Source organism: Lasioglossum baleicum, chromosome 6, assembly GCF_051020765.1.
Source record: "Lasioglossum baleicum chromosome 6, iyLasBale1, whole genome shotgun sequence".
Taxonomy (NCBI): Eukaryota; Metazoa; Arthropoda; class Insecta; order Hymenoptera; family Halictidae; genus Lasioglossum; species Lasioglossum baleicum.
In genome coordinates this window covers 16,263,560-16,277,983 of record NC_134934.1, presented here as the reverse complement: position 1 = coordinate 16,277,983, position 14,424 = coordinate 16,263,560, and the positions used below count along the sequence as shown (strand labels likewise).

Here is a 14,424-nt window from a genome sequence, read left to right as displayed (position 1 = left end):
TTTTGTTGTTATAGAATATGAATTTCTTTGTCGTAGTAATTTTACTTTTAATGTTTATTTAATAAAGTATCATGTAAAATAGAATTAGAGAAGTTGAACATTTTTTTTTTATTTTCCGTTGTACGAGAAAAGTACGTTACTATATCATTAATGTTGATATAAGGATGTGTAATTATAAAATAAACGTGAATCAGATATAGAATAATTAAAATACGTACTCATTACTCTTTAAAATTGTCGCAAGTACATGCGAAATTACAAGTACAGAGATGACAGCATGTATAAATTGTATATATATACATATATATATATATATATTAATTTATAATTTTCTTTCTCAACAATACTTTAAGCATATAGGTAACATGTAGCTAAGTTTTAACACGTGTTTATAAGTTTTTTCCTTTTTCAGTAACTTGTTTTAATATTCATCCATAAAGTATATATTCTTAGATACAAAAAAAAATATAATTATTTAACAAAAAATGTTTACAAAATCTAATGGATACTTTTCAAATGTTATTAAATATGAATCGTCTCATATATATATATATAGTTCCTATATTTATAATTTATTACATTAAACTATTAGAACGCACGAATTTCTTTTGTATAATGTAACAGTGAAATCAATTTTTATCCTTGATCAGGAATAAAACTGCATAATATCGTAACATTCTATAAGATAATTTTTACATGTAAATATCCTCTTCTCATATATATTTAGTCTTCGATTAAATATACATTTGTATTCGAATTATATCCATTAATTTTTATGTATAATTAGAATATATTTATATTAGACTAAAAACATGATTTTCTTTGTTTGAGAAATAAATAAAATATAATGATTTTAATGAATTTAATTGAAAACAATGAATCATCTACACAAAATATCTTGTTTTTTAACTAAAAAAGTTGGTATTATCTCGAGCGACGAAAAGAAGCGGTAACTAAATCATGTTTAAAATAAACTTACATCTTATACTACATACTAGAATGCGCATCTGTGTTTTCAATGTCATAATTTACTAGTTTTAACATTCATTGAAAACAGTATGCTGATGCCAATAAAATTATATGTTTAAAGAGAACTGCATACTTCTGAATCTTCATAGTGTATTTACAATTTGTTATGAAACATGAATATTTACGTGTAGAATACAGAACCATAGAGACTTAGTATTTCTAATTGTAAGTGTTAGCCTTTCCAATTAATTATAAGCAAAAAACAGACTATACAAAATAAAATTGTGATAATTTAAAGTTAAGTTTCTATACGAACTTTAAAGCTGCCTCTGTAAGACATATATAAACTCTATTTAATTCATAGATATTGAACTTCGTGTGAATTGCGAAGACTACATGAATAGAGAGAACCGAAGCAATCATGACACTGCACGTAGAGAGTGTGGGAAAAATTTATTCCAATAATATTTCATATACTATTTACGATCATGAATGACACACAATTCGGACAAAACAGTATTTGAAATTGCAATCTGAATTTCAACAAATAACACCACCTTATTATGTTGATGATCTGTCGTGTGAAATGAATTGCTATTACAATCTCGCCATTTTACGTATGTGTATAATCTGTATAGTAAAATAAAAGTGAGACTATTTATTATTTGAAATAACATTTTACCCATCCTTGAATAGAAACCGCCAGTGTCCGATAGCGCTCAGCTTTTCACGACAAACTCGCGGAATAGAAAACCGAAGCAACTATCACTACACAATTTGTTAATAACACAGCACAGTATCGTTAAAGGCATATAGAGATAGTGGCTTAAAAACGGTTTTAGAATTGTATGTACAATTGTAGTAGAACATACATCGGCATCCTAACAATATAGGTACTCTTTACTAATGATATGCCCTATACAAAAAGATAGTAAAATAAAGTTAAATTTTCTTACAAAATATTGTAGTATTGTGATCTACATTTGTTTTAATATTGTACATATTTTAAAAGTATTAAGAAAATTCATTTTACATTTACTAAGACCATTGAGCCATAAATGGTGTTAAAGCACCTCTTTGTCCTAGACCTAATTGTATATGTTGCATATGTATTTCAACGCAGTTTTGAAAAACCTGTTGATTTTGTGGACTCAATTTCGAACGTATTTGTTCCATAGTGCCTTGTAACACCTTTAACTCATATGCATTTCGGTCTGAATCGGACAAGCTCTAAAATATGGAAGAAATGTTATGAATAATAGTGTCAAAGCATTATTCACGATGTAAAGAAATATGGAATTATTTGTACCTTTACTTGAAGCATTAGAGCTGTTAAGTCTGTCACTAATTGTGTCATTTTTCCAGGTTCCTTATCATTAACAATATTATTCTTAGCAACCATATCTCCCGCTTCCTGCCGACATTTCTCACGCAGATGAGATGGGGCTAGCATAGCGGCAACACTAGGTTCTGGCGCCATTTCTTGACACAATTCTTGGACGTCGTTAAGAAAATCTTGAAGAGCGGTATTCATCTTTTCCAATTCAACCACGATTCTATAATCAATACGATTGTATAGAAAAGAGACGATTACATTTTAGTATAACATATTTGCTTTTATATACTGATTCAATTAAATACCCTGCGTATCTTCTTTCGAAGTCCGGGGGTAGCGGTTCTCCGAACGATCTTCTCTTTTCTGCTTCGCTATTCATGTCTTTTAATTTTTTAATTTTGATTTTCTTTGCAGCTAATATTTTATTGACTTTCACCATAAACTCGAGTAATTTCAATGGATATCCATTCAGTATTCCTCCGATATGTGGTTTCTTTGGTAATGAAGCGGATGCATTGGATATTAATGGATCACTATTCAAACGCGGCGACATTAGCTTCATTGCATATGGCGGCGATGGGACATATTGTATATGTCTGGGACGAAATTTTTGTGCAAACGAAGCGACGCTTATTGTTTCTGGCGGTTCGTTCGACTAAAATTTGTAAATAGGACATGTATTAATTGTGACATGGTTAACTTTTATTATTATAGCAACATGCGTACATACCAGTACTTCATAATCTGGGACACTATGTGTTCCTAATCCAGCACGTTCAAAAGTAATTCTATAAGTATTATTACTAGTATCCACTGCGTCGATACTCCCAGTGAATAATCCATCTTGTGGTTTTCTCAGTCTTGCTGTTACTTTGGTACCTATTACCAATTGTAATGGTATTTCTGGTGGTAAATCTTTAAAACCATTGATATCCGCAGCTTTTCTCTGTTGCAGCATCCGAATCTTTTGTCTTTTCCTATCTAACTCCCGCCTTTCTTCTTCGAAGAACGATTGGGAACACCTTCGCGGTTTGCCCATCATTCTTCTTATTTTACACCATTCAACTCGGGTTAGCTTCCGAGTTTTTAATTGTGGAAATGATTCTTTCAAACATATCATAAAATCATTGTCACCTTCGAAAAGCGTTCTGCAATGAAAAATTCAAATTTTCGTTCTATTAGATCAAAATACCATCGGTATATGCGTTTACAGCTTTTGTACATACTTATCAATGTTACTATAAAACCACTCGTAGCAAACCCATTTGTGTGCCTTTGGTAATTTCAATAAATTTCTTAGTCTCATACCAATCTTTTGCCCAATTTTACGGTCTGGAGATGACGGTTGCATTGGTTTATCGGGTTCCTTCTCTTGCTTGATCGGTGTTACCGAAGGAGTTGACGGTTGACTTAAGATATTGTTATTTTTCCTCTGTTCACTAGGTATTCTATTTTGTTTCTTCGCTGGTGATGCTCTAGTGATTTTCTTAGGTGATTGTTTATGATCCGAATGGGACGGATCTTTCTTTATCCTAAAATACACATTTCAAGTAAATTACGTATTCAGTTATTCAACATTTGTACAATGCGTATAGAACTCACCTGTGATGTGGATGATTAACTAATATGTCATCGTAAAATAATTTATTTTTCTTTCTTATTCTCGCCGGCATCCCTCTGCGGTTCAAAACTTGAACAGGTTGCGTAGGTGGGTTTGGTTTCGGAGGAGGTTGAGTACCTACTCTTTGCAAACCTAAAGCAGCGGGACCAAGTTCAGGTATTGGATCGGATTCCTCCGTATCCATATGGGAATCGGTTGAATTATTCGAAATTTGCTGGTCATCCATATCCATGGTGTCATCGTCGATTATTTCCGTCTTGATTTCATCGATCGATAGATATCCTCCATTTTTTATGGACAACAATGTTTCAGCTGATTCACCTATTGTACATATATCACACATTGATCGAATTGAAAAATCTCTTAATACATAAAACAACAATGCTGTATTGTTTCGTGTGTTCCTGTTTTAAACTGCGCTCAATTCATCTAAAAACATTTTTCTGTAACACTTATTGAAGTATATGTAATACTTGAGCAATTGCTGTTACAAAGATATTTCCTAAAACGAAATCGTGTTTGGATGCTTCTAAATTAGCTTGAAGTTTTATTTCATAACATTAGATACTATATAACGTTTTGAACATCTACCTATCATTAATGATGAAAAAAAAACGAAGCATAGATTTATTGTAAACGTCTGGCATGATTGTTTATTTGTACATATAGAATTCCTTTATTATTTTTTTGTTTCCAGGTGATGTTATTTAAAGAGCTATTCAAACACATAGTGTGAAGATGGGACCATTACTCGATGTTCTACAGTCAAAGTCTAACATAACCAAACTTACACGTAGTTCTGTAAACAGTACGTGTAGTTCGGATCAGAGTAACAGTGAAAACTATGGATTCATTGACCTTATGAAGGCTACGAAACATTCTAAAGAGCGCCCGTTTCGGCAAGTATCGTCTGGAAAATAGATACTTAAATGGAGAAGTTCGCCGTCCCGCTTGAAATGTGTATTGGTCATTTTTGAAATTTTAAACCAGACTCGTCTGAGCGCAATTAAAACACCAACTGTAATTTAGTAAAAACACTTCGGGGTGATCTTACGTGTCGACATGGTAGATCTTGAAACATTTATCCTTCGCGTATAGCTATTTTTTCGATTTAATTAATTCTTGTTAGACTAATTTTATCAAGAATAAGTTAACTTTTACTCACTTTCAATCAACGCCGCCATGTTGCTATCAGTGATGCATCATGGGTATGTATTTCCGTCGAAGTTGCCCGCTTCGCGGTGAATTTCGCTAGTGGTTCTTTTCCGCCGTTCCAAATGCTCTGATTGGTTGAAAATTTCGTTTGAATGTTGAAGCGGTCTTCATAACCTTTTCAAAAGTATGTTGCGTTTTACACGTGGCACCTTACGAGAACAAATTTAAATGGAGGCCGAAACAGGACCGCTTTCACAAGAATTGCATTCCATACGGATTGAATAGATCAAATCATTTCTCTTTACATCTATAACAGACGTGACTTTATTCCACGTGGCGTTATATATTTACTACTAATGTTTGTAATAAGTATCAAACGCGGAAAATGTTTCAAACGGAGATTTTTCGGTTTTTATTAATGATCTCATCAGCCGCTGCCGATAACATTGTGTCGATCGATAGATCCGTGGGAGTAACTAAATACTGCAGGGATAAAGAAAGACTAATAACATCCGAAGAAATTGATGAATACTTATTGATTAACGCCGAGATTGATTCGATCGTGATGATGGAATGTCATTTTTGGTATGAAATGAAAATTCATTTGATCGATAGAACAGAAAAGATTTGTTGCATTATTATCATGATCTTTACAATACAGCAACGACAAGCAGGAGAAACAAACAAAAATTTGGTACCATCAGGATCGATACAGAGAAATTCCTGAGAAAGTAGTTGAATTAGGGATGGACAATAATATGACATTCAACAGAATCTATACCACGCCAGATCTTTCGTTAGTTATTAAAAATTTTCAAGCTACAGACGCTGCCATTTACTTGTGCCACGGAGAGGAAGGGCAGGAAGCTGAAAACAAATTTAACTACAGGATCGAACGTAATGATTTCAGAAAATTGATTTTTTAAATGTTACAGATACGTATTTGTAGTCGGAACTGAGTGAGAATTATTATTTATTTATTTATAGTTTATTTCTATATAAATTCAAGTGTTTAAAGATCAATCTTAAAAATCTAGAATTGAACAGGAACAGGAACAGAAAAATGTTTACGTTCGTAATTGTTCGTAGACTGCGGATGTTTATGCAATTTTCAATTTTTGTAGACAAATTTTAAGAAAGTGGCATAAAATGAAATCCCATTCGTAATGGGAACCCTTTGTAGGTCCAAAACAAATAAAAATCTTACGAAATTCTATCAAATTTCATATTGTAGCATTTTTTGAAAATTTTCGGAAAGATCCGCGGTCCTACAGTAAATCGAAAGACCGATATAGAACATGTAAATTCTTAGATTCTTCACTCGTTCCGACTATAAACTCCTAAATGTGACCATAATTATGAAAGTCATATACATACTTCTTGTTTCATGTAATGTTGAAATAACAAGCACGAAAAAGTTACATTGAATTCGTTTAGTTTCAAACAACTGATAAACTAATTTTTTTAAAACTTTCGCTTAGACCACTTTCATAATTATCATGAATATTTTGCGACAGCGGTTTTCAAAGACCATACTTCCACACCTACGGAGAAAGGAAACGTAACAGAATGGGAAAAATACCGCGAAATATATCTGGCGACGATTACCACACGGTTCGCCGTAAGACCGAATCAATCCAGTTCGTATTTGTAAAGTGTGCGCCCTTCTCGTTTGTCAATCGGATGTGGCTTGGCGTTAGGTCTCTCAAATGTCCGAGTTGGTTGAAATTCGAGATGTTGGAATCACGCTGCATGTCATTTCCGAATGGTCACCGTGGAGCCCCTGTGAAGATTGTATAGGCAACCGGGGCTACAAATCAAGCGTAGGACGGTGTCGATTAAAACGATTTATAAACATGGTGAGAACGGTGTGACAAATTCTGTCCCTTTCATTACCGTTAGATCCTGAAGTAATTTTCCAGTAGTCAATCATTTAAGACCAGTATTATTAACAAGCTATTTTCTAAATATTTTATAATATGGGGACATGAGGCTGCGCACTGGACCAGAGGAATAAGCTACGTAGTTGTTGTGCTCATTCGAATGTGTAACATTTATTCCGTAAACGAAACTATTATTGTTATTCTTATAGACGATTGCAAACAGTAGCGACTCTTCCATAATTAAATTCTTTCGAAGATCTCCTCTGTTACCTTGCAAGTAAGTGGTCGACATTTTCATTTGGACGTTTTTATTTGAACCTAACGGATTCGATAATTTCTCGTTTAAGGTCGATTTTACTCGAACAAGAGTTCCCCGGCGTCAGCACAGCGATACGACATCTGCCAGACTTTATCTTGAAGGAGCAATGCAAAAAGTGTGTTGGTGGCAAGAAAAAGGGGAAAAAGTACAGATACATCAAACGATTCGTGCTCACAGAGGGGGCTTACCTCACCGTTGTTTGTCCGGAGTAATTGATTGTTTTATGCAATTCTCGAGCGCGTCTATAAATATAATGATTCTAAAAGGACTGGTGATTTAGATCGGGCTTGGATACGCAGGTCTCGTGGAAAAAGGATTCGATCAAACTGGAAAAGGGTGTCCGTCGATCTTTTCGCAAATTGGATCCGACCGCCCACGTGGTCGTAGACGCGTTCGGGACACTTTATTTGATAGGTATCTGCGAGTAATAAATTACGTGTCTCTCTCGCGTTACAAACGTTAACACTTTTTCTTTTCGTGGATGCAATGTTGTGCCAGATGTTACCATTGACGAGGGAGGAAACTACACGTGCAGTGTCGATAATGCTAACATGATGCAACTGAAGGTTGTCGTTGTTTCCAAAGCTAGACTTCTGTCGCAAGGTGGGACTAATGAAATCATTTACGGAGATAATGAACGGGAATCTCACGTGATACAATTGATCCGCGCGATGCTCTGGTTTTCGTTCTCTTACAGAATTTTTTCGCCACTTGGGATATTTGGGATTCATATTCTTCCTTTGCTCGCTTTGCTACTGCAGCGGCTTGATTCACACGTGCCGCAAAAGACGGAAATTTCAGCAACGAGCTCCTGTCAAGGAAACCAAAAAGGGAGGAGCAACGGGAGAAGACGAAGAAGCGCTGCTTGCTAATCAAAACTGATCAAGTACTTGACGGTCTTTTAATCCGTGGCAATTGTAACACGTTCCTGTTGTTGTAGCATTATATATTTGATCGTATCGTTTCATCCAGAGTTGGGCAAAATGTAATTTCAATTACAATTACAATTACTTGCCAATTACTGTAATTTGGAATTGCAGAAATACAATTCCAATTACATGTAATTGAGGATGTAATTAATTACTCATGTAATTAATTCCTGCCCAACTCTGGTTTCATCTAAACATATTGACATCGCATAGCATGTTTATTTACCGACCGAGTCTTTCGCTCTGCAGCGATTTCCTTCGTTCAATCTTCTCGAACACGTTGATGACCTTAAAGGTAGCCGAGTGAAAGGAGGGTCTGGGAGGGACTACTGCTTGCTGTATGGCGTACGTGTTCGCTTCTCATAGTCATAGTTTAGTTCCAAAATGGCCGTGTTTGATCGTCCCAGTGTGTTCGTTGCATTCGGCACTATATACGAGTGAGGGATTCAAAAGAAAAAGGAAAGAAACTAACACAGAATTGACGAAAGAATCGACGATCGATAGAATGAGTCTCAGGACGAGTGTTGCCTTGGTGCTCGCAATTCTCAACCTGGTTCTACTTCAGAGAGCAACCGGTGAGTTTCATGCACAGATTGCATCTATGTGTGCGCGCACGGTGCAGGCAATGTCATACTTTCACCGCATACCGGACAGCGCATCCTTTCCGCAAACCGTTGCGTTTTTCTTTTCGTTGATCGCGAGAACGTATTAAGACATCGTTTGACGAAATTGAAGATTTATATCGGCTCGACCAGGTTGCGTAGTCGAGACAGTGCTTAATCTATCGTTCCCCTTTGTTTCAGGCCTTCTCCGAAGATGCGTGAGTTGCCGATCGAGAGGTGAATTGGGATCGTGCAAGGATCCTTTCACTATGAACTCGACGGAGATTGAATTAGAAAAAGGTGTAGACTCTGTCCCTTGTGCGTCCGGCTGGTGCGGGAAGATAATCGAAAGGCATGGTATAAATAATGGTGAGGATTCCTTCGAGCGAAATATTTAATATTTTCGATTATACGTTTCTTTCCAATTTAGACAAGATGTCGTCTTCTATTTATTCAACAACTATTTATTTTCCTGTATAGAGTACGGCACCGCAACGCAAAGACTTTGTTTTCAACGAGGCCCCGACGACGGGGAGGAGAGGTGCGCTTACACCGTTTGGAATTACAAGAAAGTGTACATGTGTCTCTGTTACGGCGATCTATGCAACGGAACGGAGAAGCTGGGCATCTCGAACGGGTTGATATTCGCGACGCTGTGCGTAATGCTCCGATGGTTCATCTGAGACCGACAGAACTGAATTAATAAATGTATATTGTTCTAGAAAAAAGTTCCTTGTATACGTTGCGATTTTCTGAATTTTGTTCCATGTAGTCAGCACGATGGATAAGAAATGATATTTTGTTACCGAGAGTCTAGTGTGATAAAGTCTGTAAAAATACATGTCTATATTTATGTTTACGTGTTTTCATGTGTTTCAATCGCGGGCGAAACTACGCCGATGCCGCCTAGCTTTCACGCGATAAATCCTGGCAGGCGGAACATTGAACAGAGAGACGAGCAGCAGGATATTTTGTTGTATTAATTACAGTACATTGCAATTTGTGTAAATCACACTTGTGAAAGTGTTGAGCGCAGACTGTCCGTGAACGATAATGGCACTTACATACACGTTTCCGCTGGATGTATTTTGCACGCGACCCGTGAATTAATTAAGTTCGTTGTTGAAAGAGACCAGAAATGAATGCGCGTTTATCGAATGGAAACGCAGTGATACAGTTGTAGTTATTACTTTTGACATTTTTTAATCGTGTTCAATATAGAAATCCAATCTAGCTACACAATAAGAAATGTTAATTTGTTAATTTCCGAAAGTTCCAATTGCGCATCTAATATTTCATTCGGACAATGTCGAAAAAGCTTGTCAGTTGTGTTGCGTTAATTCGAAAGGATAGTATAGCAATTATGAAAATTTACTAATAAATATAGCGATTGCTAATCGATCGAGGTTTCCTGTAGAACGCAGACGTGGGCCTCAAGCTCTTCAATATGTGATCATGGAGACCGTTCCGTCTCCTTTCTTCTTGGTTCCTTAGCAGCGCTCTTTCGTGCGGAATATCGTCGTAAAACAGTTCGCCTAAGCCGTAAAGATATTTCACCGCTATCATCGCTTTTTCACCCGTCAATAGATACGGATCGTGATAAGCTGAAACATTAGGAACCTTCGAGATCTTCTTCGTCAAAGAGATAGTAATGGATTTCTACCTTTTAAGAGAGCTAATCGAGAAGTTTTTACTTCTCGACTTCTCGAGCATATTGAAACAAATCGGTACCGAGATTTGTGTTTCTTGTTTCTCAGTATTACGTTAAGTATTACTCACCAAGTCCGTTAGAAAAGTCAGGAGTCATGTGTCTCGATTCGTGCGAACTGTACCCGAGATCGTTGACATCGACAGGCGGTATGAACACGCCTACCGGCCACAAGGATTCAGCGTTTTCCGGTTTAATGTATACAGGTATACTGTTCTTCGATGCACCGATACGTTGCCCTAAAAACAAACAAACAAATTACCGGTTGCATCAATTATTAACAAACACTTGAACGAATTCGTACCAAATTGTCTCGGATTTCCAGTCGTACTCCTTCTACCGATGGAGACGTATGACCTCTGGTCGATTGTGCGATCCCCTAATAAATCGAAACAATTCATTTGATTGGTTGTCGCAAGATTTTGGTATCGGCGCACAATGTAATTACGTCTATGAACTAACCGTCTGTCGTAATGCCGTGCTCGTAAATGTGGGGAGGGGAAACAAATTTCACGTGCACCTTCGAGAGGGGCAAAGCTCTAGTTGCTGCTATCGCAACTAGGAAGACCACCGCTTTCATCTGTAATTAAAGTTCCCGAATTTGTAATCACCTACCGCGAATAGTTTCCAGAAGCCCGAACGCGCGTCTAATCGAAAATGATATACGTATATGCAAGTTCATATTTCAAGGGGAATTACTTTCGAACATTGCCATAGAAAGTCCTTTCGCGAATGTCCTTAACGCAGTTTCTAATATAGATCTGGGTCAAGGCACATGACACCAAAATCTCCACGCTCCATCAATCTGGACAACCGGGCAAAACGTCAGTTCATTAGCTCGTAGCGATATGCTGACGTCACGGTCTGACCCTACGCGAAGTCAACCGGAACTGTTTATGCAACATTCGTTCTTGCGGTTTTTAAAAAGACCGAGGAATGCCCGTGTACATATCTTATCTGGTGAATATTCGCGGCAACGTGGGGCCGTATTACTTAATGCGATCAGATAATCTGCTAGTCATAAACGATAATCGCGATTCTCGGCTGATATCCTGCAGCACATCTCGTTATTACAGATGTGTGCGAAGATAAGGACGTAAGTAGAGCCTCGATGCTAGTGATTTGTTTGCGGCACCGAGCGGTGTATCATCGTCATCGCGATATGCATCATCGAGCCGGTGCGGCGGTGTTAGGCAAACTGTTAGACACGCGGCACGGGTGTTACTGCGAGCGTGTATCACGTGAAATCAATGTCCACCGAAATAAACAATTATCCTTGGTAGCGGATCGTCGCGTCGCGTCGTTCGCCGATCGAACGAGTCGCCCGGTCGCGCATCTGAAAGTGATCATGCCAAGCAATATCTTCGAACGCGTGCGATCTTGTCGACGTGTACGTGTGTGTATGCATGTCCGGACAGAGATATACGCAATAGATGACTGTGAATTGGTTCGCTCATACATGACTCGCAGCGGCGCGTCTTGCAGGGGATTACATAGATATCTATTCACGATTTCGCCACTCCGTTGTGCAGTCGAACGCGAACGTTCGTAGAAAGTAAACGTCCGAACGCTGCTCATATTTTAGGTGAAACGCGACTCTCTTGTTACCAATCGCACACCAGAAAACTGGCAATTTGCGGCCGCAAAAATTCTGCAGGGCGTTCCTCGGTTTTAACGGCGGCGTCGAGACCTCTCGAATAGAAAGAGTTCACGGGGAGCAGACTCGTTTTTCCAGGATTCCAAAGGTCCGGGATGTGCCTTCTCATTTCTCGATGATGCAAAGAGTTTTTCAGTAGTCGAAAGTGCTAGATAAAAGATCAATCTAGGCCGCGATCGCCCTCAAAAGCCCTATTTTTACGCTTACGAGGCGTAATGCGCATGTAGCTATTTTCATAATGCAAATTACGCCTCGTGAACGTAAAAATAGGACTTTTGATTGATCTTTTATTGAGAAATGAGCACGCGCGACGAGTCTACCCCCTTAAAACGGGAACCTAGAACTCCAAATGACATTCTTATCAAAATTAAATCTGCGATTCTCGCCGAGAACCCGTTCGGTAGATTATCTAAAATTTCGCATGTTGGATAAAGTTTCATCAGCTTTTGACAGCGGCAGGCATGCCTCGTTTAATACGGTACCTTGAAATTTCTATCTACTCATAATATTTACCGGCTTGGAATGCTACCGGATCAGAACCACACCGTCGCGTTCGTAATAAAATATCGAGGCGAGTAACGCATTGTATCTGTGTTTCCCCGACCTAGGCTGATCTAATACGTAACGAACGTATCGCGATTGAAACCGGATCGTACATTTTCATTACCCTCACATAGACAGAGAGCACTTGTGCTTGACAGAGCGTTATTGTGCCCAAGATAGTAACGACTAGAGACATTCGTGTGCTCGGCAGTGCGTGTCAAACCACCCTTTCGCCTTCCTTTCCGCTCACCTTCACTCGCGAGTAGAGGTGGCTCCTATTAATCCTGGCTCTATTGTGGAGGCAGTGAAGCCAAATGCAATACCAACAACAGCGCGATGCAACGTTTCTTTTTCAACGCCAACGTAAAACCCGTCGAACAATCCTACTCGGAGTACTTGTTTCATTACGCGTCGCTCGAACCTGTCCGCGACATGTTTTTCTAATCACCTCTTCCAGACGTGGTTCATCGATCGTATCAGAGAGGAGAACACGAAGGGAAAAAGAATGCCAGGATAGATGTTGTTGATTTTATCCGATCGTGGTACAAGCAGACGTGGAATTACTCTTACATACTACAGATTTTCGCCAGGTATACATACTGCGTCGATGGACACACGATGGATGCAAAGACATTTAGAATAAAGAAATGAAAGAAAATGTTTTACAAGAACGGTGGAAACGTATATTCCACGTTCTTCGATGTCACGTCAGTTATGGAAAGAATGTCGGGGGTCAATTACGTCAACGAGGAACGTTCGCAGCAATTAACCCAGTCAAGGATTCTACTCGATTAAATGTATGATGAACCGTGCGTGTACATACATACGTAAATCTCGATATAAGAGATGTAAACATGCAAACTTCGTTCCACTTGTATAAGAACAATACAAACTTACCACCGATCGGCATCGTATTTTTATCAGAGAAAAGATTGCGTACCGTTTACACTGCGTAGATCTTTGTATTATTAATAGACACGTACACACACATACACAGACACCGATATGAATTGATTTATTTTCTGAAGTAGTCACCCACCATCGTGGTAAACGAAGGTTCGCGGTCAGGTTTCCTGGGAAATCCGATCACTGTTGTTTCGATGAAACCAGTTGATCCCACATTAGCACCCGTTCTACGTTTAAACAGAAAGAACAAACGAACTTCCGGTGGTGCGGATTCTCAAAGGAACCGGTGCAGCGTCTCCTGGACACGATCAGGAACTGTTCCAGTTTAAATGTCTCGAGAGAATGTCGCGCATGGGTTCCAGCATCCCCCTTCTTGTTATGTACCCCACCTGCAGAGACCAAGTTGCGAAGGTTCGTAAGGACTCATTCGGGGACACGGTAGAACTTTCATTTCGGTGAACGCGATTCAACTAGGTTTTACGCGATTTCGAAGTTGCCGCGCGCCCCGCGATCACCAATAGCTGCGCTTCGAGGTGTGCGCAGTGCGCTGCTCCTGCGATGCGGCGGCGGGCTTCGAGCGTTTCTTCCTCTTAATATCCCAGAGAAAGTAATAAGTTTACATCCACCAACGTTCAATTATTATTTAACCCGTTACTCGGAGCCTGTGTATCCGTCAGAATTGTTATCCTCATGAATGTTATCCCCCGCTGTGATTCCGGATTTTCAAACTTTCAAGCAAGGATTGCCGCTACCTGAACTACCTGTGTCTCGCTTGACCTGCCACCAGATTTAAAAG

The 14,424-nt window shown here is 38.6% G+C and overlaps 4 protein-coding genes across 12 annotated transcripts; 2 read left to right on the top strand and 2 right to left on the bottom strand.

Moving 5' to 3' along the window:
• Window positions 1-66: 66 nt before the first annotated feature.
• LOC143210073 (protein lin-9 homolog) lies at window positions 67-5,241 on the bottom strand. Of its 6 annotated transcripts, XM_076426554.1 has the most exons (8): window positions 5,092-5,165; window positions 4,981-5,024; window positions 3,908-4,247; window positions 3,532-3,837; window positions 3,036-3,453; window positions 2,611-2,960; window positions 2,279-2,525; window positions 67-2,199 (listed from the first exon to the last, which is right to left on the bottom strand). In XM_076426554.1, exons 2-8 carry the CDS (start codon window positions 4,988-4,990, stop codon window positions 2,008-2,010), a joined length of 1,863 nt encoding a protein of 620 aa, XP_076282669.1. In that variant the 5' UTR covers window positions 4,991-5,024; window positions 5,092-5,165; the 3' UTR covers window positions 67-2,007. The 6 variants fall into 6 exon arrangements, with proteins under 6 accessions (XP_076282669.1, XP_076282667.1, XP_076282668.1 ...); XM_076426552.1 differs by lacking the exon at window positions 4,981-5,024 and having other exon boundaries at window positions 5,092-5,241; XM_076426553.1 differs by having other exon boundaries at window positions 4,981-5,139.
• LOC143210082 (uncharacterized) lies at window positions 4,602-8,353 on the top strand. The gene is made up of 9 exons (XM_076426566.1): window positions 4,602-5,666; window positions 5,743-5,978; window positions 6,599-6,702; window positions 6,782-6,940; window positions 7,174-7,241; window positions 7,312-7,491; window positions 7,564-7,697; window positions 7,782-7,886; window positions 7,981-8,353. Exons 1-9 carry the CDS (start codon window positions 5,467-5,469, stop codon window positions 8,163-8,165), a joined length of 1,371 nt encoding a protein of 456 aa, XP_076282681.1. The 5' UTR covers window positions 4,602-5,466; the 3' UTR covers window positions 8,166-8,353.
• Window positions 8,354-8,493: 140 nt separating this feature from the next.
• Rtv (QVR superfamily protein rtv) lies at window positions 8,494-9,671 on the top strand. Its single transcript, XM_076426561.1, has 3 exons — window positions 8,494-8,787; window positions 9,016-9,183; window positions 9,295-9,671. Exons 1-3 carry the CDS (start codon window positions 8,553-8,555, stop codon window positions 9,495-9,497), a joined length of 606 nt encoding a protein of 201 aa, XP_076282676.1. The 5' UTR covers window positions 8,494-8,552; the 3' UTR covers window positions 9,498-9,671.
• A 102-nt stretch (window positions 9,672-9,773) lies between these two features.
• Window positions 9,774-14,110, bottom strand: LOC143210080 (uncharacterized). 4 transcript variants are annotated; one of them, XM_076426563.1, is made up of 5 exons: window positions 13,663-14,110; window positions 10,985-11,102; window positions 10,827-10,901; window positions 10,594-10,761; window positions 9,774-10,418 (listed from the first exon to the last, which is right to left on the bottom strand). In XM_076426563.1, the coding sequence occupies exons 2-5, from the start codon at window positions 11,100-11,102 to the stop codon at window positions 10,189-10,191; spliced, it is 591 nt and encodes a 196-aa protein (XP_076282678.1). In that variant the 5' UTR covers window positions 13,663-14,110; the 3' UTR covers window positions 9,774-10,188. The 4 variants fall into 4 exon arrangements, with proteins under 4 accessions (XP_076282678.1, XP_076282677.1, XP_076282680.1 ...); XM_076426562.1 differs by having other exon boundaries at window positions 13,762-14,105; XM_076426565.1 differs by lacking the exon at window positions 13,663-14,110 and adding an exon at window positions 12,973-13,591.
• Window positions 14,111-14,424: the final 314 nt, after the last annotated feature.

What these genes read in the sequence shown, in the direction of transcription:
- LOC143210073 (XM_076426551.1), bottom strand. Translation starts at nt 4,805, where the DNA reads ATGTTTCGTAGCCTTCATAAGGTCAATGAATCCATAGTTTTCACTGTT. An exon ending in TCCCAGATTATGAAGTACTG is followed by an intron (nt 2,961 to 3,035) that starts GTATGTACGCAT and finishes TACAAATTTTAG; the next exon opens with TCGAACGAACCGCCAGAAAC. An exon ending in CTCTAATGCTTCAAGTAAAG is followed by an intron (nt 2,200 to 2,278) that starts GTACAAATAATT and finishes TCCATATTTTAG; the next exon opens with AGCTTGTCCGATTCAGACCG.
- LOC143210082 (XM_076426566.1), top strand. Translation starts at nt 5,467, where the DNA reads ATGTTTCAAACGGAGATTTTTCGGTTTTTATTAATGATCTCATCAGCC. An exon ending in ATTTAACTACAGGATCGAAC is followed by an intron (nt 5,979 to 6,598) that starts GTAATGATTTCA and finishes ATTTTGCGACAG; the next exon opens with CGGTTTTCAAAGACCATACT. An exon ending in AGCTAGACTTCTGTCGCAAG is followed by an intron (nt 7,887 to 7,980) that starts GTGGGACTAATG and finishes GTTCTCTTACAG; the next exon opens with AATTTTTTCGCCACTTGGGA.
- Rtv (XM_076426561.1), top strand. Translation starts at nt 8,553, where the DNA reads ATGGCGTACGTGTTCGCTTCTCATAGTCATAGTTTAGTTCCAAAATGG. An exon ending in TCTACTTCAGAGAGCAACCG is followed by an intron (nt 8,788 to 9,015) that starts GTGAGTTTCATG and finishes CCTTTGTTTCAG; the next exon opens with GCCTTCTCCGAAGATGCGTG. An exon ending in AAGGCATGGTATAAATAATG is followed by an intron (nt 9,184 to 9,294) that starts GTGAGGATTCCT and finishes TTTCCTGTATAG; the next exon opens with AGTACGGCACCGCAACGCAA.
- LOC143210080 (XM_076426562.1), bottom strand. An exon ending in GCACGGCATTACGACAGACG is followed by an intron (nt 10,902 to 10,984) that starts GTTAGTTCATAG and finishes TCGATTTATTAG; the next exon opens with GGGATCGCACAATCGACCAG. An exon ending in TGACTTTTCTAACGGACTTG is followed by an intron (nt 10,419 to 10,593) that starts GTGAGTAATACT and finishes CTAATGTTTCAG; the next exon opens with CTTATCACGATCCGTATCTA.